Source organism: Lathyrus oleraceus, chromosome 7 (genome assembly GCF_024323335.1).
Source record: "Lathyrus oleraceus cultivar Zhongwan6 chromosome 7, CAAS_Psat_ZW6_1.0, whole genome shotgun sequence".
Taxonomy (NCBI): domain Eukaryota; kingdom Viridiplantae; phylum Streptophyta; class Magnoliopsida; order Fabales; family Fabaceae; genus Lathyrus; species Lathyrus oleraceus.
This window is the reverse complement of record NC_066585.1, coordinates 21,451,377-21,474,087: the sequence shown is the minus strand read 5'-3', so window position 1 is coordinate 21,474,087 and position 22,711 is coordinate 21,451,377. Positions and strand designations below refer to the sequence as shown.

Here is a 22,711-nt window from a genome sequence, read left to right as displayed (position 1 = left end):
TGGCGTTCGGGTTCCAGGTTTGCCTGTGTTTGTGTGTGTCTTGTTTGGCGTGCGTGAGCCGAACTACGGCAGCTCTGATTCTCGTTCCAGACGAGATACGTAGGCATAGGATGCGATATCCTAGCGAGCCCTCTCCCCTCTTCCTTCACCTGTGTTGTTTTCAGTGTGTGTGTGTGTGATGTTTGCTTTAGCACCTTAACCTATCTTTTGAGCGTGGATCCCGTCGAGTACGACGGACGTGGGGGGTGCTAATACCTTCCCCTTGCGTAACCGACTCCCGATCCCATTCTCTTTGGTCGCGAGACCATGCTTTTCCCAGGTTTACTCTGAGCGTTTCCTTTCCCTCCTTTGGGATAAATAACGCACGGTGGCGGCTCTGTGTTGTTTTGTTTCAGCCCGCCGGTTGTTTTTCGCGGATGCGACAATACTTAGGCGTTATCACCTCATTCGAGAGATAATAGATAGAGGACATGCGAAAATATGTAGAGTACATACACTTGACAATATTGCTGACCCACTGACAAAGCCTCTTGCGCAATAGAAGCATGATGACCACACTAAATCTATGGGCATTAGGGGTATGCCTGATTGGCTCTAGTGCTAGTGGGAGATTGTTGGTGTAAGCCCTAGAGGCCAATACTTTTGGTACTTGTATCGAATTATTTATTAATAATAAAAGGGTTTTTCTTTATTATGTTTGTTTAATAAAGTCCATAGAATAGTTAGTCTGTTTAATGTATCAAGTGTGACTTAATCATGAGATCACATTAAACATAAGGACATTATTCTTAAAGTATTTATAGTCGAGCTTTATTGTGAAGTGGGATAACATTAAAGCATTAAGACTATTATGTATATAGACTGATGATCACATCTCATGGATCATGGATAAGGAGTTATCAAGTCTTAAACATAGGTATGAATATTAAGAGTAATATTTATACTGGATTGATCCACTATGAGAATACTATATAGAATGTTATGCAAAGTGTCATAAGTTATTCTCATGGTGCTAATGGTGTATACCACCCTTCGACCTGAAACCACTATGGACCCTAGATGTAGAGTCGAGTGCCTTATTGTTGATCAAACATTGTCCGTAACTGGATGACCATAAAGACAGTTGATGGGTACTCCACGAAGCATGCTAAGCGACATGAGTGACCTAGATGGAATTTGCCCATCCTGCATAATAGGATAAATGTTTATGGGCCCAATATTGAATTGGACAAGGATGACACGGTCTATGCCTTGTGTTCAATATAGACATAAGGGCAAAATGGTAATTGTACACATAAGTATTATCATAAAAGGATTTGTCATATCACATGACATTTTCGTGTCTTGGGTAGCAGTGATGTGTTGCTAGATACCGCTCACTGTTTATTATGTTAAATATGTGATTTAATATAATTGCCAATGCCGCGAAAACCTACAAGGTCACACACAAAAGGACGGATTGATGAGAGATAGAGTATCTAAGGAATACCGTAATATACAGTGCACTTAAGTGAATTTTAGAACATCGTAAGGTACGATGTACTTAAGTAGAATACAAAATATGGTAAGGTACCACCCGCTTAAGTGATTTTGGCATATTATAAGATATGGGCCTCATACACTTGAGTGGGCTTTTTAGCTTGCAGCCCACACAAGTGGTTCTAAAAGTAGAACCCTTGTGTAGAAGCATTAGGGCAGTTGTAATTTCGTTTCTCTCTCTCTCTCACACTCAAAGCCTTCATTTGTAGCAGCTAGCACTGAGATTGAAGGAATCTGTTTGTGTGGACTGAGTAGAGACGTTGTCATCATTCAACGTCCGTAGATCTACATCAAAGGTTACAATCGCCACAAGAGGTAACGATTCTATCACTGATCATGCTCATTCGTAAGGATCATTAAAGAAGAAATTTTAAATTCCCACTGCGTTTTGGATTGCTCTTCTCCTTCAGATTTTTGGTCAACCAGTTGACCAAAGTCAACCATCTAACCAAAAAACATTTCTAATCATCTTCATATTTTAAAAACATTTTTAATCATTTTCATAAACCACTTGAAAACATATCCTTACATTCACCATTCAAAACCATGTTCATTAAGCCATTTAGTTTTATTCCAATTTCCATGTTACATGTTTTCAACCATTTTACCATTAATCCAATTTCCAAACATAAACCAATTTTCAAACATATAAATTTTATACATAATACATTGAATCAATTCCCTTTTTCATTACATTCCATTTTTAACTTACATAAACCAATAAACCAATTCAATGTCATCACATACATCCAATTACATATATTATATTTTTCAATTCACTTCATTTCAAAATTTAGAACAACAAAAAAAATTACAATATTGCATTCCAAGCTTGAATCCAAACCACATTTAAGTTGCGCAATGAGAAGGTATAACTCTATGATACACAACCTTGCAACTTGAAACAATGCACCATAGTCGTCATACCACTCACAATACAACCTGCAAATGAAACGGAGAATCCAAGTTATTATCACAAGCAATTCAAACCCATAACAGAAACAAAACAGAATGATATAAGAACTGATAACCGTTTCTTCTTTCCTGGACAGACTTCTATGACTTCCATAGCTTCTAACCATCCGGATCATAACAGAAAATCAACTACCTTGAAATCAACACAAAGTCAGTTACATGATACGGGTTCAGAGCCCCCTTCAAACCAAAGTTCTGCTATTGGGCCTAAAGAGGTTGGAGGCCCAGTGTTGAGAAAGAGTCAAAGGGCTAGAAAGCAACCCATTTGGATGCAAGACTTTGCCTAAGGGAAATTTTTACTGTGCTGCCGTCACTTTCTGTTTTCCTTTTTACCTTTCCTTTTAATTACGTACTAGAAGCTTCCACTTGTATTTGTCATGTAGCAGCTGCTCTGTGATCCGGAAATCTAGGGAATTTGTTAGAATGATTTCCTTTTCTTTATAACCGTCTTTTACATGAATGAAAGGTAGCCAAAATTTTATCCCAATTTCACATTGATTCTAACCTCTTTCTTCTTTTCTGGAGTTGCTCTAACTCGAATAGAGTCGATAGGTTAATACCCTATCATTTTGGTGATTTCATTCACCATGCCTCGCGGCGATCCTCCTGAAGTAACACCAGAAGATGTGTTAGCTCAGATGAAAGAAATGCAACCAGCTTTTGAACGGCAATATACAGTAATGGCAACCGAAATTGCAACTCTCCGAGAGCAAGTCGTTAACCACAAACCTTCAGGTAGTGGTTCCGCCCCTCCCACTCCTGCTCCCAAAGCGGCCAAGGTACGATTGTCTCCGTTTGATGGTTCCAACCCCCTTGAGTGGATATTTCAAGCAGAACAATATTTTGACCTCACGAACACGCCAAACAGTCAAAGGCTCGCCTTGGTTCCGTTCTTCATGCAAGGCTCAGCTCTTGGGTGGTTCAAATGGCTTCACTCCACTCAACAACTCTCGACGTGGTCGGCTTTCACTCGCGCGTTGGAGTTACGTTTTGGCTCTTCCTCTTATGTTAATCATCAAGCAGCATTGTTTAAGCTCCGTTAAGTCGACACAGTGATGGAGTACCAACTACAATTTGAGACAATTTCCAATCGGGTGTTGGGTCTTTCAGCTGAATCTTTGCTTAATTGTTTCATTTCAGGGTTACGTGCTGACATTCAACGTGAGCTTGCAATTTTGCAACCTCACTCCATTACTCAAGCAATTGGGTTGGCGAAGTTGGTTGAGGCGAAAATTCTAGATTCCAAACCTTCTTATGCAAGACCGCCACAAAGTGCAAGCTCTCCCTCGTTGCTTGGACCTGCAGGAAACCCTCCGCCGTCTTCTATACCTATTCGCCGGTTATCCCCTACTGAAATGCAAGAGCGGCGTAGCAGAGGGCTTTGTTTTAACTGCGATGACAAGTTCAGCCCTGGTCACCGTTGTCACAAAAAGCAATTTCTCCTGCTTTTGGCGGAGGAAGAGCCACCTCCAGAGCCATCAACTCTGCTGCAGTTAGACTCTGCGTTGCTCGATCAGCAGGTTGAACCTGTTGCTATACCAGTGGTGGAGGAACTGAATCAGAGTGCTGAACACTTTCAGCTTTCCCAGGCGGCGCTATTAGGTCCACCTTCTCCAAAAACTCTGCGTGTGAATGGTCACATTAAGGAGTTGGGGGTTACAATTCTAATTGATTCCGGAAGCTCTCACAACATTATGCAACCCAGGATTGTTGAGTTTCTGGGCATTCCAGTTGTGGCACACACTCCCTTTTCGGTGATTGTGGGTAATGGAGATTCCATTCAATGTAATGGGTGTTGTCAAGACGTGCAGGTGAGAGTTGCTGAACAAGATTTCCACATCTCATTCTTTATATTGCTTATTCATGGAGCAGACCTTGTCTTAGGAGTTCAATGGTTACAAACTTTGGGTTCTTTTCTATCTGACTATTCGATTCCGTCCATCCAATTTACCTATAACAACAAACCGATCACCCTCACCGGCTCTACTTCCATGACCCAGACTGCGGCATCTTACGCTCAGTTTTGTAGGTTTATGTTCACCCAAGCCATTGACTCTATCCATTCACTTCACCTTACTTCCTTTGATAAACCTGATTCCAACACCACAACCAAAACAGAGCACCTAGTCAACAGTAACATTGACCCTGCCATTAAAGACTTACTTCACCAGTATGCCACCATCTTTGACACCCCTCAAGGCCTTCCCCCAGATAGACACCAAAACCATCATATACATCTAAACCCAAACACTCACCCTGTCAATATAAAACCGTATCGTTACCCGCAATTCCAAAAAGAAATTATGACAAATATGATCCATGACATGCTCCATGAGGGAATTATTAAACCAAGTACCAGCCCCTTTTCTTCTCCGGTTTTATTAGTAAAAAAGAAAGATGGCACGTGGCGATTTTGTGTAGATTATCGTGCATTAAATGCTGTTACGGTTAAGGACCGTTTTCCTATTCCCACGGTTGATGAACTTCTTGATGAACTCCATGGCTCCTTGGTTTTTTCTAAGTTGGACTTGTGTTCGGGGTATCACCAAATATTCCATGCACCGGAAGACACTTTTAAAACAGCTTTTCGGATTGTGGATGGACACTTCGAGTTCTTAGTGATGCCGTTTGGACTCACCAATGCTCCCTCAACTTTTCAGGCTACAATGAACGAGGTGTTTCGACCATTTCTACGCAAGAGTGTGCTTGGTTTTTTTGACGACATACTGGTTTATAGCAAGGATTGGAAGTCCCATTTGCAGCATCTCCATCAGGTGTTAGAAATTTTGGTCGAACACAAACTGTTTGCTAAATTCTCCAAATGTGAGTTCGGAGTTAATCAGATTGGTTATCTTGGGCATATTATTTCGGCCGATGGAGTGGCAGCTGACCCAGAGAAACTACAGGCTATAGCAGCATGGCCCGTGCCTACTTCAGTTACAGCCCTTCGCGGTTTTCTTGGATTGACAGGTTATTACCGCCATTTTGTTCGAGGTTATGCAACCCTTACTAGTTCCTTTACAGACCTTTTGAAGTCCAAAGGTTTCATTTGGAATGAGCAAGCTTTAGAGGCATTCCAAGCACTTAAGGATGCTATGATCCAGTTGCCTACCTTGGCTTTACCCAGTTTTGAACTTCCGTTTGATGTTACCACAGATGCTTCGGGTATCGCCATTGGAGCAGTGTTGTCTCAAGCTACTTACCCTCTTGCATTCTTTAGTAAGAAGTTGTGCACACGAATGAAATCAGCATCTGCTTACGAGCGTGAGATGTTTGCGATCACGTCGGTTGTGAAGAAATGGCGCCATTACTTACTTGGTCGTCATTTCCGCATCTATACGGATCAAAAGAGTTTACGGGGCATGTTCTTACAAACAATCCAAACACCGACGCAACAGAAATGGCTCACCAAATTATTGGGTTTTGATTATGAAATACTTTATACTCCAGGGCGCAGTAATGTAGTAGCAGATGCACTGTCCCGAATTCCAGAACCTATAGTGTCAGTATACAATAGTCTGTCAGCAAGTCAGCCACTGTTGTTGACACAATTGGTTGATTTTTATGCAAATACCTAGATTGGGCTGGAATTATTGTCTAAATTGAGTAGCTCCAGTAGCACACCCATTCACTTTACAGTGCAACATGGTCTTCTCTATTTCAAGGGACGTTTATTCATTCCTTTCGAAGCCAAATTGCGCTCTCAATTGCTACATGAGGCACATGCTTCTGCTGTAGGAGGTCATTCCGGGGTCAAAGCGACGATGGCACGTTTGGAAGCCACTTATTATTGGCCCCAAATGATTAAGGATGTCAAGTGTTATGTGCAGAACTGTGCAACCTGTCAACAGTACAAGACATCGACGCAGAAACCAGGCGGACTGCTAAACCCCTTACCCATTCCGGGTCAGATTTGGGAAGACATTAGCATGGATTTCATAACTCATTTACCTCCGGTGCAAGGAAAAACGACTGTGTGGGTTGTGGTAGATCGGTTATCCAAGTACGCGCACTTCATAGCACTACCTGCTGCTTTCTCCGCATCTATGCTTGTTGTTGTATTTTTAGCTGAAGTTTACAAGCTTCATGGTATGCCAAAGACTATTATGAGTGACCGAGACAAGGTTTTTGTGAGCAAATTTTGGCGTGAATTATTTCGTTTACAGGGTACACCTTAGCTTTTAGCAGTTCCTACCATCCCCAAACAGATGGCCAAACAGAAGTAACCAACCGCACTTTGGAGACTTATTTGCGTTGCTTGACTGGGGATACACCAAAATAGTGGTTGTTTTACCTGCCGTTGGCAGAGTATTGGTACAACACCACCCACCACACTGCCATTAAAATGACCCCGTTTGAAGCCGTTTATGGTCGCTCTCCCCCCTCCATCCATTCCTACATCACAGGGTCCATGGTGGTTGCATCTCTTGATGAAACCTTGGCAAGACGACACCAGATGCTACGGCTCATTAAGGAGAACTTGACGTTGGCACAGATGCGTATGCGCAATCAGGCCAATGCTCATCGACAAGATCGTTCTTTTGAAGTTGGTACTTGGGTTTGGCTTCGTCTCCAACCATACCGACAAATCTCAGTTCGGGGAAGAGCCTCACCTAAACTTTCAAAGAGCTATTTTGGTCCATTTCAAATTCTACAGCCCCTTGGCTCGGTTGCGTATGAGTTGGCATTACCAGACACGGCTCGCATTCACCCAGTTTTTCATGTTTCCAAGCTCAAAAAATATTACGGAAACCCGCCTTTGGTCACTCCTTCTCTGGACCCATCTGTCATAGGCACCCGGGTTGCCCTCCAACCTGCCCAGGTTCTTGGAGCTCGCGAGCTGCAAACACCTACGGGAATGTGCAAACAGTTATTGATTCATTGGGTAGGATTACCTGCCGTTAAAGCCACTTGGGAAGAGATCAATATGCTCAAGGAAACTTATCCGAATTTCAACCTTGAGGACAAGGTTGTCGTGGAAGAACAGAGTAATGATACGGGTTCAGAGCCCCCTTCAAACCAAAGTTCTGCTATTGGGCCTAAAGAGGTTGGAGGCCCAGTGTTAAGAAAGAGTCAAAGGGCTAGAAATCAACCCATTTGGATGCAAGACTTTGCCTAAGGGAAATTTTTACTGTGCTGCCGTCACTTTCTGTTTTCCTTTTTACCTTTCCTTTTAATTACGTACTATAAGCTTCCACTTGTATTGGTCATGTAGCAGCTGCTCTGTGATCCGGAAATCTAGGGAATTTGTTAGAATGATTTCCTTTTCTTTATAACCATCTTTTACATGAATGAAAGGTAGCCAAAATTTTATCCCAATTTCACATTGGATTCTAACCTCTTTCTTCTTTTCTGGAGTTGCTCTAACTCGAATAGAGTCGATAGGTTAATACCCTATCATTACATTTCCTAACTGAAATTGCTAACTGAATTCATCAATCCCTAAAACTCTAGCAACCTATATAATCCTCTCATAAATCATTTTCTCTCACCCTGGATCATTCATCACAAACTCAACAAACCACTCAACCATTTTCTTCAACTCCCAACTGTTATAAAAACCTCCCAACTGAATTTCTTTCACCGAAACTCAACAACCGAATAACTGAAATTCCCAACTGTTAACAAAACCTCCAACCGAAAAGAAACCACCATAACAGAACTTTTGGAACCTCCAAAACCATTCACAATAACCCTGCAATTTCAGAAAATTCTTCCAACTGGTTATGCACGAGATCATAGTGAAGTCGAGGCAAAATATCTTGTTTTGTATATCGTTGGGGAGACTTGGAGAGTTTGCGTGTGCGGATATGGAGTTGGGATTCTGATAAGGATGAAGGTGGCGCATTCAATGTGTAAGAGTTGACGAAGGCCCAAGCAAGCAGTTCCATCGCCATACCCCCATCCAATGCCACTTCACCCCTGACCCACTGTTATTCATGTTCATTGATCCTCATTAACCCATTTTAATTATGCTAATTTAATTTTAAATCTAGTTTTGTGGTTAATCTTGATGTTGGTTGTTAATCTTGATAGAAATATTAGGAATTTTTCTTGTTTTTTGAAAATTAGGATTTAACATAATTTTAGTGATAATTAGCTTAATTCACGTTTAATTAGGATTAGATGATTAGGTTTATTTGTCTTGATCTTGATTTTAGGTTTTTGTTAGAACTAATTCAATAGTAGTTTAACCTTGCCATAATTAGATTTTAGTCATTAACTCTTAATTTTTGTTTTGTGGATTTTTGTTGTGATTAATATGGTTAGTGTTGATTTTATCATGTATTTTCCATTAGATTAATTTTTCGTTCAAAGTGACTTTTGTGTAATGACTTACATGATCATATCCATTAGAATTCAAGTTGTAATTCGGATTGTGAATTTCCCTTTTTATTTTTTGTTATAATTCATGTTTAGGTAGATTTTGACCTTTAAATTTAATGTTCACTTTAATTGTCCATTTAACCGATTCGTTTGGTTTGTGATCATTTTGATTAAATTGACAATCCTATTTCAATTTATATAGTGAATGTCTTATGTGCTCAATTTCATTTATCATGATCACATGATAGATCTTTGGTTGTTTTTCATTGATTATCCATTACCATTCGAATTGATTTTAACCATTGAATATGCTTACATATTGTTGCATCACTCTCATTCATTTGACTTGATCTCATGCTAACCTGTTTGTTGCTTTGTGTTTTCACATGTTGATTTTGAGATTCAATCTCACTCCTAGCTAGTCATGCTCCTAACCAAATCATTCCCATCCAATAGACTTGTATTATTTGCAGTACCATGCCACTCGTATGCTTTAGGCATGGTACATATTTTGATAGTTTGTAATTCGTATAATTCTTTCCATTCCCATGTATGTTGTATTGTGTGGATTCATCCCCCCATTGTGGGTAAAATGTCCCCCAACCACATGATCATGTAATAACTTATATTTATTGCTTTCTAGTTAGTTCACCATGCATGATAATAAAAAAATATATAAAATACAAAACGATAAACAAAGCATTTCAAAAGAAACAAAAGATACTCGATTCAACGTCAAGTTTTTTTCCAAATAAAACTTACACCATTGCAACGTGAATACTTGATCTAACATCAAGTATTCCCCATACATGTCATGATCCATGATCCATATCTCTTCTCCATTCTCTTCTCAACCTCATCTTATCTCTCACTTCCATTCTTCACACACTTTTTCATAATAAACTTAAACATTTGATCCAACATCAAATTCCTTTTTCAAAACCATTTTCATAATAAATCGGAATGCAAAATGGGGTGTACGTGCTTGTACACAATATTCAAATACTTGGGTTGTTGGCCGTACCTAGCCTGAGGACCTGACACTTAACTTTCCCCCTTAAAACATCTAATGATTCAAACAAGTTAGATCTAGGTGCTATTAGGGAGAAAAAGAGTAGTTAAGACTCCATTGTCCTCTCAATTTCCAAGTACTCTGATTGTTAACCGTACTTAGTCAAGGGCCAGATACTTGTCTCCCTCTAAGTTCCAATGATTAGACTTGCCAAACTCTTTTCACAATTCAAACCTCTTTTTGGATGAAAAAGATTGGTTAGGATAACAGTATCCTCTCAACTCCCAGTTTCTTGGACTGTTGACTGTATCTAGCCAAGGGTCTGATGCTTGTCTCTGCACATAAAATCAACCCCAATAAATCAAATCATCTTTTGTCTTAGTTCACTTATCAAAATCTTTCAGAAAGAACGTGTTACTTTCGTTCTACTGTGAACGACGCTTAAGCCTCCATGTGTGAGCAAGTAATGTTTAATTGCTAGAGTATGATCCAAGCCTATCCACTTTACCTCAAACAAGCAAATACTTCCCGCTCCCATGACAGAGTATACAAGCAAGTTAACAGTAGTGCATGAACGTCAATACTGTTCAATAAAAACAACCAAACAAATGTTATGTTTGTGAGTCGAACTACGAAGCTCTAACTTCCTCATTGCACGCATGAGGATACGTAGGCACAAGGGCCCAAATCCTTGGCGAGCACACTAAATTTAAACTTATTTTCTCCCCCACCTTATTCTTTCATCTCATTCCCGATAGCAATCAACTTACAGATAAACAACATCCATACGCATTTGATACGAGCAAGTGGTTCCCATGGAGTACCATGGATGTGAGGGGTGCTAATACCTTCCCCTTGTATAACCGACTTCTGAATTCGCTCTTGGTTGCGAGACAATTTCTCTCATTTGGGGTTTTATCGCTATTTTCCCTTTCCTTTGGAATAAATAAAATCCGGTGGCGACTCTGTATTTTTCGCGGCGCTTCAATGGTTTATTGTTTTCTTTTTGTTAAGATGAATATATTGGTTTCATATTGTTATTTTTGTTGATATAAGTAATGTGTTTAAGTTATTGTTGAGGTAAGTTGCTATTTTGTTAAATAATTTGTTGTTTTTGTACATAAATGTTGTTATTTGTGTTATTGTAGATGTTTTCTTATTGGTATATGTTGATGTTTTTATTGAAGTATGTGATGTTTTTGTTAAGCTATGTTGATAATGTTGTTGTTGAGGCATGTGATAGAGGTTATTGTTTGTATTATTGTATGATGCGTTTGTATATGTATGTTATTAATTATGTTATTGTTAATGTTATCACTTGTACATTGCAACCTTCATTTCCTTCACCTAACATGTCCTAGAAGATGAGTTTATTATATTGTATATGGTTTGGGTGTTTTACCAATTCCTCATTACATATATAACCTTTCGAATTGAGTTGGAAAATAAAAATATGAAAAATTAAGTTATGTTATAAAACAACAACTTACGTTGATCAATGTTTTACGAGCTTTCTTCGCCTTATCATAATCTACATCTCACTCTTTGACAATTAGAATTTGGTTCAATACTTCTAACTCTTCAATCAAAACTTCCATTTTTGCTAGTTCATTTTTCAAAGTTACTAATACTTTGCAGAATGAACTTGTAGTGAATAAAGTGTTGGTTGGAGAATTATAAGCGTTAAACCAAATTCTAACCTTTAAAGAACGAGATGAGAATAACGGGTTGTGAAAAGCTCGAAAAACATTGATTAGTGTAACTTGTTCATATAATATAACTCAAATTTCATATTATTAATTTCTAAATCATATTTAAATGTTACATGTTTACTGAGCAGTTGGTGAAATAAGCATTTCACATAAGTTATAATAAACTCAAGTGAATATATCACCACGGTTGGAAGTTATAACCATGGTGAAATGTTGTGTGCTAACTCTTTTACTATGGTTGGGATGTTCAACCATTGTGAAATGTCTAAAAAACTCTCAAAATGCTAGCTCTGGATATCAAACCAATAACCTCCACATCTTACCACTGTTGAATTCTACAACCGTAGTGATATGTTACGCGGTACTATGTTTTTACCACAGCTACCAGCCTGTGGTAGTAAAGAAGGCACATATTGCCAAATCTCACGTTAATACAGACAACCAATCGCGGTGGAACCTTTCTTCTAACCGTGGTTAAATGATCTTTTTATAGTTGTGATAGTTTTTATAAAAAATCCGGTAATAACCTCATAATCATAAGAACCCACATATTTGCTTGAGAGTAGAAAGGGATTTCCATTCCATGATAGCTTGAGTTTTGGATTTTTTCATCTCTAAAACTTGACTTGAGATAGTATTCCTAAGTTATCCATAATGGTTTGACCAAAACAACATTTTAAAATTTTGGAAAATAGAATAAGTTGCTGCAATAGTTTGAGAACCACTTCTAAATTCTCTAAGTGAGAAGACCAAGTTGGAGACTATACACAATAATGTCGTTGTAGAAAACCAACACATATTTCTGGAACTTCTCCTTAAAAACAAAGTTCATGAGACTATAAAATGAAATAGGGGGTATTAGAGACGCCAAATAGCGTAACAAGCCATTCATACAACCCTTGGTGAGTTTGAAATGTCATTTTTTGCCTATCCTCAGAAGTAAAAAGTATTTGATGGTAACCAGACTGTAAATCTAATTTGGGAATATAAGATGCTCAAAATAATTCATCAAGTAACTCATCAACAATCAGAATTGGAAAATTATCCTTAATAGTGTATTCAAAGCCCAATAATAAGTGCAAAAATTCAATGAATTATCTTGTTTTAATTAGTAAAACAGATGAAGAAAAAAGACTCGTACACAGTTGTATAATACACTAATTAAGCTTATGTAAAATGATTCAATCAATTTTAGATTTCTGACAATAAGGACACAAATAGCGTTTTACCTTAACACGAGTTTAGATAGAAAGTAAGGGAATAAAATGATCCTAAATCCATGGAGGAGGTAACCATGTTGGTTCGTCAAACACATGCCAATATGAATGTAGTACAGCAGCCAAATCCTCAAGTAATGCAGCAAGAACATCATCAGTTTTATGTTCCAAGAGAGAGAGAGAGAGAGAGAGAGAGACAGTGGAGGTAGAGAGTGTAAGATGTATCCATAAAGTAAGTTTTTTTCAACCAACGAATGTGGTGAAATTGGGCCTGGCCTGGCTCTTTTGAAGATTCACCAATGAGATTGATGAATTTGTTGTTTAAGTAACACTTGATGGGTATAACATCATATTCTGACACATAAGGTCCCAAAGTTTTCTGACACATAAGGTCCCAAAGTTTTAAGCCAAGTAACTCCCAAAATCAAAACAACCCTAGTGATTAGTGGTCGAAATCCTCCAAAACCTATGGAGAATTTCAATCAATCTTGATGAACAAGATTGTTATCACCCATAAAATAACAACTAAAAGAGAAGAACAATGGAGAAAGAAATAAAGTAAAGAACGATGAAGGAGAAGAGTAATAAAATTCTGCATAATTTCTCTCTGCCCATAAACTATGGAAAACTTCTTATTCACTTTGCAACTGCAAAATACTGTGAACTATAAGTGTTATGAATATTCTATTCACTTCTATATAAAAAATAAAGGTTACTCCCTTTATTTATAGATTTAGGTTAACTTGGACCTTAAGTCAAAGCCCAAAACTATAAAAGCCCAAAATAGCTAACACTACTCAACACACTAGGTGGTTCGACACTTCCTTGCTTCTGTCGAGCAACCTGCTTCGACACAAGGAATTACAATTCAACACACCACCTAATTCATTGTGTCTAAGCTATCTACATTCATCATAACTCTTAATCTTCTGAACACTTTGACCTGCATTCCCTTTGTCATGACGTCTGCAATTTGATTCTCAGTTCTGTAGTGTTCCATATTCATCTTCCCATCTACTACCTGCTCTTGAAGATAATGGAACCTCATTTCGGTGTGCTTGCTTCAACCATGTGCTATCGGGTTCTTCGCCAGTTTGATAGCTGACATGCTGCCGATCTTCATGGTAATTGCTCCATGACTCTTCGATGTTATCTCTTCGACCAGATTCACCATCCATGTTGCTTGACATGCATAAAGAGAAACAGCTATGTATTATGCTTCACATGACGATAATGCCACTACTGGCTCTTTTCTTGAACTCTAAGCAACTGGTGCACCACCTAGCAAAAACACATAGCCAGCTGTGGATTTTCGATCCTCGACATCACTACACCTATTTGAGTCGGTGTATCCCACTAATTTTCATTCTTTTCCTTCATTATTTGCAGTAAACAAAATACCATAGTTGAGAGTTCCTTTTAGATACCTTAGTATCCTCTTCGCCGCTGCTAGATGTGATACCTTTGGCTTCTGCATGAACCTACTCACCATACCTACATTGTATGCTAAATCAGGCCTTGTGTGACAAAGGTATCAAAGTGACCCAATAAGTCTTCTATATTGGGTTGGGTCGACATCATCTTCATCTGAATCTTTCGACAGTTGTAATCTGGGCCCAACTAGAGTCGAAGTTAGGTTGCAATCTTGCATCTCAAATCTCTTGAGAATTTCGCCTGCATACCTTCTTTGGTGCATCATCAAACCTCTACCACTCTTGTAGAATTTGATGCCAAGGAAATATGAAATGTCACCCAAATCTGACGTTTCAAATTCCTTGTTGAGATCACCTTTGAAGTCTTTGATCTCCTTCTTGCAACTATCTGTTATCAACAGGTCATCGACATAGAGGCATAATATAAGCAATTCACTCTTGCTTCTTCTTACATATACTCCATGTTCAGATTTGTACTTCACAAATTCCTTATTCCTTAGAAAGCCATCTATCTTCTTGTTCCAAGCTCTTAGATCTTGTTTAAGTCCGTACAGGGCTTTATGCAACCTATACACTTTTCTTTCTTCGCCATGTTTCACAAACCCATCTGATTGTGCAACATAAACTTCTTCTTCTAAGGGGCCATTCAGGAATGCACATTTCACATCCATCTGACACATCTGTCAGTTGTTCGTGTTTGCTAGACCAATAACCAACCTGATTATTTCGATCCTAGCAACAGGTGCAAAAACTTCATCGAAGTCGATTCCTTCTTTCTGAAGAAATCCTTTCGCCACAAATCTTGCCTTGTGTCGAGTCACTTCTCCTTTGGGATTCAACTTCACCTTGTATACCCACTTCATATCGATTGCCTTCTTGTCTTGAGGAAATTTGACAAGTGACCAAGTGTTGTTGACTTTGATTGACTTCAGTTCTTCGTCCATTACTTTCATCCACTTCGAATCTTTCAATGCCTCAGCTGCATTGACAGGTTCGACATCTGCGTAGAAAGCATAACGTACCAGCTCACCTTCTTCATTAACCACATCATCTGATGTAATCACACATTCTTGCAACTTTGCATGCATGTGTCTTGTTCTTTGAGGTCTGCTTGGGCCTACTTCATATCTGACTTCTTCCTGTCGAACTTCTCTTTTGACTTCACTAGCCGGTTCATCACAAAAGATTCTCACTGAATCTTTCTTGACATTCTCAGTCCAATCCCACATTTTAAGCTCATCTATGATCACGTCCCTGCTGATCACCACTTGCTTATTCACTGGGTCGAATAACTTGTATCCTCCAGTCGAATGATATCCTATCAAGATCATCTGACTCGACTTGTCATCAAGTTTTATTCTCAACTGATCTGGCATGTGTCTATGTGCTATAGATCCAAACACCCTTAGATGACTCAAGCTAGGCTTGAAAAATATTCTTCTGGCATGATTCCTTCTAGCTTCTTCGTCGGATATCTGTTCAGGATATATGTCGTAGTCAACACAGCTTCTCCCCATAATTCTTTGGGTAGATGCTTGCCTTTCAACATACTTCTAACCGTATTCATAATGGTTCTATTCTTCCTTTCTGCGACTCCATTCTGTTGTGGAGTGTAGGGTGGCACCACCTCATGCATAATCCCTTTTTTCACACATAATGAATCGAAATCTTTTGACACATATTCTCCACCACCATAAGTACTCAAAATCTTGATCTTTCGAGCGCTCTATCTTTCGAACATATATTTAAACTTGGAAAATATCTCGATCACTTCACTTTTCTTCTGGATCAAGTAAGACCACAGTTTTTGACTAAAATCATCTATGAATGTAATAAAGTATTTGTTACCTCCATTCGAATCCACCTGGAGAGGGACACATATATCAGAGTATATGACTTCAAGAATTGCCTTCAACCTGCTTCCTGCATCCTTACTGAAGTTGTTCTTATACTGCTTCGCCTGCACGCATTCTTCACACACTTCGTTAGGAATGTCGATTTCTGGTAATCCTAAAACCATATTTTTTCTCTTCAAATATCTGATGTCTTTGAAATTGAGATGGCCAAGTCTGTAATGCCATATCCATTCATCTCTGTTGGCTACTGTTGCAAGGCACTTATGCCCCATTACATTTAGTCCAATCTTGAAGGTTCTATTCTGAGACATTGGAGCCTTCAAGATCAACCTTCCATTTGAGTCGAGAACTCTCATCATTTTGTCTTTGATCGACACCTTGTAGTTCTTTTTGACTAACTTCCCCATGCTAAGCAAATTATTCTTCATGCCTGGTATGTACAACACATTTGAAATTACTGACCTCTTTCCATCTTTCCTCATAATCAAAACATCACCACACCTTCAGCTGCTAGAGTGTTGTCATTTGAAAATTTCACCATGTTCTTCATTGAGGGCTTTATGTTGACAAACCAAACTTTTCTTCCAGACATGTGTGATAAGCATCCTGAGTCCAAGTACCACTGCTCCTTGAATTTCTCTTCTTCTCTTGTTGTAACCATCAACAACGTCTCTTCTTCTACATGTTTCGCCAGCTTTGCATAAGTTTCTTGATTCTTCTGCTTTTTTGGACAATCACTAGAATAGTGACCATATCTTTGACAATTATAACACTGAATATGACTCTTGTCTGGATTTTGACCACCACCTCTTCCTCTACCTGCAACACCACCTCTTTGGTTACCTTGGTTCCAAGGTTTTCTCTGATTCGACCAGTTTCCTTCTTGCTGATTTCGACTAGTCGAATTGTTGTAACCTCCTCTGCCTTTGTTGTCATTCCAGATTCCTTTGCCTTTTCTTTCTTTTGCTGATTGAGCCTGCAAAGCGATATCACTCTTCGACTTTCCTGTAGCTCTTTCAGCCATTCTTTGTTCATGAGATTCAAGCACCCCTTGAAGCTCTTCCTTTGTCAATTTTGACAAATCTTTCGACTCTTCTATGGATACTACCACGTGGTTAAACTTTGGAGCCAACGATCTCAAGATCTTTCGAACAACAAATCTTGATGTCAACACTCTCCATATACCTTGATTTGATTCACCGGTTTCGTAACTTTGGTAAAGAAATTAGTTATGCTTTTATTGTCTTCCATTTGAAGCAATTCATACATTCTTTTGTGAGTTTGTAACCTCGCCTTTTTCACCTTCTCCGCACCTCCAAACGATTTCTCCAAAATTTCCCATTCTTCTTTCGCTGACTCTACATCACTAACCTTTTCAAAGTTATCTCCATCAACACATTGATGGATTATAAAGAGAGCTTTATAATCTTTCTTCTTCAATTCTTTATGTGCAGCCTTTTCTTGATCCTTCGCGGGTTCTGCAAGCGTTGCTACTCCTTCCTTCACAAGATCCCAAAGATCTTGATAACAGAGCACAACCTTTATAGCTTGCACCAATTCTCATAATTGGTGTTCTTGAGAATCGGAAGATTTGCTGGAAAATGCTCGTTCAGATGATTCATTGCCATGGTGATTTTCTTCTCACGAATCGATTAAACTGGAGCTCTTGATACCAGATGTTGGAACTCCCCCAAAACCTATGGAGAATTCAATCAATCTTGATGAACAAGATTTTTATCACCCATACAATAACAACGAAAAGAGACGAACAATGGAGAAAGAAAGAAAGAAAGTAAAGAACGATGAAGGAGAAGAGTAATAAAATTCTACAGAGTTTCTCTCTGCCCACAAACTGTGGAAAACTTCTTATTCACTTTGCAACTGGAAAATACTGTAAATTACAAGTGTTATGAATATTCTATTCACTTCTATATCAAAAATAAGGGTTACTCCCTCTATTTATAGATTTAGGTTAACTTGGACCTCAAGTCAAAGCCCAAAACTATAAAAGCCCAAAATTATAAAAGCCCAAAATAACTAACACTACTTAACACACTAGGTGGTTCGACACTTTCTTGCTTCTGTCGAGCAACCTGCTTCGACACAAGGAATTACAATTCAACAATTGGAAGCAAGTAATTAGGAAGGTAAAGTATATGACCTTGAATTATAACAAGGAGTCCGGGCATTAAACTTGTATAATAGAGAGTGTTTCGTTTATCCACTAAAACCTAAACTCTGGTGCTTCTCGAATTGGAACTTTCAAGTAGTGTACAATGTGAGGCTGAAGGAAGTTATCAGAACTTTCACTATCCAAAAAAAAAATTGGATTTGAATTCCCTGAATGAGACCTTGAAAATAAAGAGTGGCATCCCCATGAGCGCCTCAGAGAGCATTGAAAGACAAGTGATGATCGGTGTCGTCTTCCGTTACCTGAGTAATTTCAATATGATTCAATGGTTATTTTTCAAGCAACACAATATCAGTTTCATCAACTTGCAACAATAGAAAATGCTTATTAGGTCATTTGTATGCATGTGAGAATTTCTCATCACATTGGAAACATAACCATTTATCGTGTCAGCGTTGAATCTCAACAGAAGTAATGATACAAATACTACTACAAAAAACACATATAATAACGTTTGAGAAACACATATAATGACGGTTCCACGTCCGTTGTTAGGTAGAGTGTGTTTGTATATAAGTTGGTTTCCACAACAGGTGAGTGATCGTGGTTTTAAGTTAGGTAGTGCGCTACTTATAACAACTGGTAAAGAAAACAATCGTTCGTGAAATAATTTACAGGTTCCCGGTTTGAATCCCAGCAACACCATTCTTGCATTTTATTATTCTGGATAGCGCTCTACTTATAAAAAAGGTTGAATTAAAAACCGTTGTGATATTATTTATTTTTAAATATATATTTTTCAATTTTACAGTATTCCAAAATTTTTAACCTGAACAATACACCCATTTGTGAATTGAATTACACCAAAAATTATATTACATCAATGACACAATTTCTTTAGGAACCAAAAACTGTATACTACATTAAAACTAAAATGATATAAAACAACCTACAATATACACATCATTACATCAAATAATATTATCTTATTGTCTTGGTGTCTTGTATCTTGGTGTCTTGACTTTAAACACCTATAATTTCAAATAATAATAGTTGTTAAAAAATAACATCATTAGAAATTATAACATACAATAAATTATGAATGAAGAATATAAAATACTTACTTGTTAATTTTCCTATATGCCTTCATGATGAGCGTTATGAATATCATGTACATCATTTATATCAACTTCTTCATATGAAGTAGGTACTTGTGTTGCATAAGAAGGAGTGAAAGGAATATCAAAACTTTCATCATCACTATAAGGATATGTTTTCCTTCGAGAACAATTGACCATGTCCTTGATAAGTCTGCAGGGTCTGTCACATAAATATCTTATTTTGCTTAAGTAGCCATGATGAATGGTTCAGTGTTATAGTTTTCCTTGCCAAGGTCAACCCGTGTGAATCCTAACTCATCAGTTTGTACATCATTGTTACTGATAACTCACTTGCATTTAACTAAAGACACTTTGAAAATAACATAATCAATCTCCAAAACCTCCTCAATGACACCATAAAATAAGGCGGTTGCCAAAATAGGATTCTTATATTTCGAACTAGAGAAATACATGGATTCAGCCTTAACCATAACCTCATAATATGGAAGATCAAAGAACACCGATCTGTTTTTCCAAATATTTCTCTCAACGGGATCATCTTTATTATTTCCAAAGACAACAATAAGGTTTTCTTGTCATTGATAAACTTCATTGTCAGTTAAACATTTAGGAGAGATTTCAAGCTCATGCTCTCTGTTAAAAGCCTTTCACAATCTACGATAAGGATGATTGGGTTTTAGAAATTTCTGATGCCTAAGGTAAACAAATTTTTTTCCAAACTCAAGCTGGTGAAAACATGTATTAGATTCACATATAGGACACACTTTATTGTTGGTGTAAGCCCTAGAGGCCAATACCTTTTGGTACTTGTATCGAATTAATAAAAGGCTTTTTCTTTATTATGATTGATTAATAAAGTCCCTAGAATAGATAGTCAGTTTAATGTATTAAGTGTGACTTAATCATGAGAACACATTAAACATAAGGGTGTTATTCTTAAAGTATCCGTAGTCGAGCTTTAGTGTGAAGTGGGATAACATTAAAGCATTAAGACTATTATGTTTGTAGACTGATGATCACATCTCATGGATCATGGATAAAGAGTTATTAAGTCTTAAACACAGGTATGAATATTAAGAGTAGTATTTATACCGGATTGACCCGCTATGAGAATACTATATAGAACGTTATGCAAAGTGTCATAAGTTATTCTCATGGTGATAATAGTGTATTCCACTCTTCGACCTGAAACCACTATGGATCCTAGGTGTAGAGTCGAATGCTTTATTGCTGATCCAACGTTGTCCGTAACTGGATAACCATAAAGACAGTTGATGGATACTCCACGAAGCATGCTGAGGGACATGAGTGACCTAGATGGAATTTGCCCATCCTGCATAACAGGATAAATGTCTACGGGCCCAATATTGAACTGGACAAGGATGACACGGTCTATACCTTGTGTTCAATATAGACATAAGGGCAAAAGGGTAATTATACACATAATTATTATCACAGAAGGAATTGTCAGATCACATGACATTTTCGTGTCTTGGGTAGCAGTGATGTGTTGCTAGATACCGCTCACTGTTTATTATGTTAAATGCGTGATTTAATATAATTGCCAACGTCACGAAAACCTACAGGGTCACACACAAAGGACGGATTGATGAGAGATAGAGTAACTAAGGAACACCGTAAGGTACGGTGCCCTTAAGTGAATTATAGAACATCGTAAGGTACGGTGTACTTGAGTAGAATACGAAATCTGGTAAGGTACCATGGGCTTAAGTGATTTTGGGCATATTATAAGATATGGGCCAAAATACACTTAAGTGGGCCTTTTAGCTTGAAGCCCACACAAGTGGTTCTATAAATAGAACCCTTGTGCAAAAGCATTTGTTGGCGGTTGCATTAATTTCGTTTTCTCTCTCTCTCTCTCTCTCTCTCACTCAAAGACTTCATTCGTACCAGCTAGCACTGAGATTGAAGGAATCCGTTCGTGTGGACTGAGTAGAGACGTTGTCATCGTTCAACGTTCGTGATCGTTTCGTGGATCTGCATCAAAGGGTTTTGATTGTCACAAGAGATCTGCACCAAAGGTTTCAACCGTCACAAGAGGTAAATATTCTATCACTGATCATGACCATTCGTAAGGATCTCTAAAGGAGAAAATTTTAATTTTTGCTGCGCTTTGGGTCGTAATTCTCCTTCATTTATGTCCTTTGACATTATATCCAGCCAAGTTACCATATGCAGCAAAGTCGTTGATTGTGTAAAATAACATTGCAAGCATCTTAAACTTTTTTACCAGAATATGCATCATCATTGTCAACACCTTTATCTCTCAAAAGTTTTAAATCCTCAATTAATGGAATTAGATAAACATCTATGTCGTTTTCAAGTTGTCTTGATCCATAAATAATCATACTTAAGATCATATACTTGCGCTTCATGCTCAACCAAGGAGATAGGTTATAAATCGTAAGAAGAATAGGCCATAAAGAATTATTAGTACTCACATTACCAAATGGGTTCATTCCATCTATGGCAATCCCAAGCCTAAGGCTTCTTGGCTCAAGGCCAAAATCCGGAAACAATGAATCAATTTTATTCCATTGCAAAGAATCAGCTACAAGGCGAATGTTTCCATCACATTTTCTTTCATATGCGTGCCATCTAATATTCTTTGTGTCATTCGCATTAGCAAAAAACCTATTTAACCTTGAAATTATTGGCAAGTACCACACCACTTTAGCAGGAGGATGCTTCTTACTAACATTGTCAGGATTTGAACTCGGGGAAGATGATTGGCAGTGCTAAGGAGAGTGGAGGACTCTACTACATTGACATTGGATCTGAAGGAGAAGAGTGATCCAAAACGCAGCGGAATTTAAAAATTCCCCTTTAGTGATCCTTACGAATGGGCATGATCAGTGATAGAATTGTTACCTCTTGTGGCGATTGTAACCTTTGATGCAGATCTACGGAGCGATCACGAATGTTGAACGATGACAACACCTCTACTCAGTCCACACAAGCGGATTCCTTCAATCTCAGTGCTAGCTGCTACATATGAAGGCTTTGAGTGAGAGAGAGAGAGAGAAACGAAATTGCAACTGCACAAATGCTTCTGCACAAGGGTTCTATTTATAGAACCACTTGTGTGGGCTGCAAGCTAAAAAGCCCACTTAAGTGTATGTGGCCCATATCTTATAATATGTCAAAATCACTTAAGCGCGTGGTACCTTACCATATTTTGTATTCTACTTAAGTACACCGTACCTTACGATGTTCTATAATTCACTTAAGTGCATCGTACCTTACGGTGTTCCTTAGTTACTCTATCTCTTATCAATCTGTCCTTTTGTGTGTGACCCTGTAGGTTTTTGCGGCATTGACAATTATATTAAATCACATATTTAACATAATAAACAGTGAGCGGTAT

General features: G+C 38.2%; 1 protein-coding gene across 1 annotated transcript; it reads left to right on the top strand.

Moving 5' to 3' along the window:
* The first annotated feature begins 3,101 nt into the window (after nt 1-3,101).
* Nucleotides 3,102-6,692, top strand: LOC127101785 (uncharacterized). The gene is made up of 3 exons (XM_051039228.1): nt 3,102-3,552; nt 3,655-6,020; nt 6,180-6,692. Exons 1-3 carry the CDS (start codon nt 3,102-3,104, stop codon nt 6,690-6,692), a joined length of 3,330 nt encoding a protein of 1,109 aa, XP_050895185.1.
* The last annotated feature ends 16,019 nt before the right edge of the window (nt 6,693-22,711 follow it).

Bases quoted from the DNA above. Each gene is read 5' to 3' on its own strand.
- LOC127101785 (XM_051039228.1), top strand. From the start codon at position 3,102: ATGCCTCGCGGCGATCCTCCTGAAGTAACACCAGAAGATGTGTTAGCT. The intron at 3,553-3,654 runs GTTAAGTCGACA...GTTTCATTTCAG, and splicing joins AGCAGCATTGTTTAAGCTCC to GGTTACGTGCTGACATTCAA. The intron at 6,021-6,179 runs GTATACAATAGT...CTCTATTTCAAG, and splicing joins TTCCAGAACCTATAGTGTCA to GGACGTTTATTCATTCCTTT.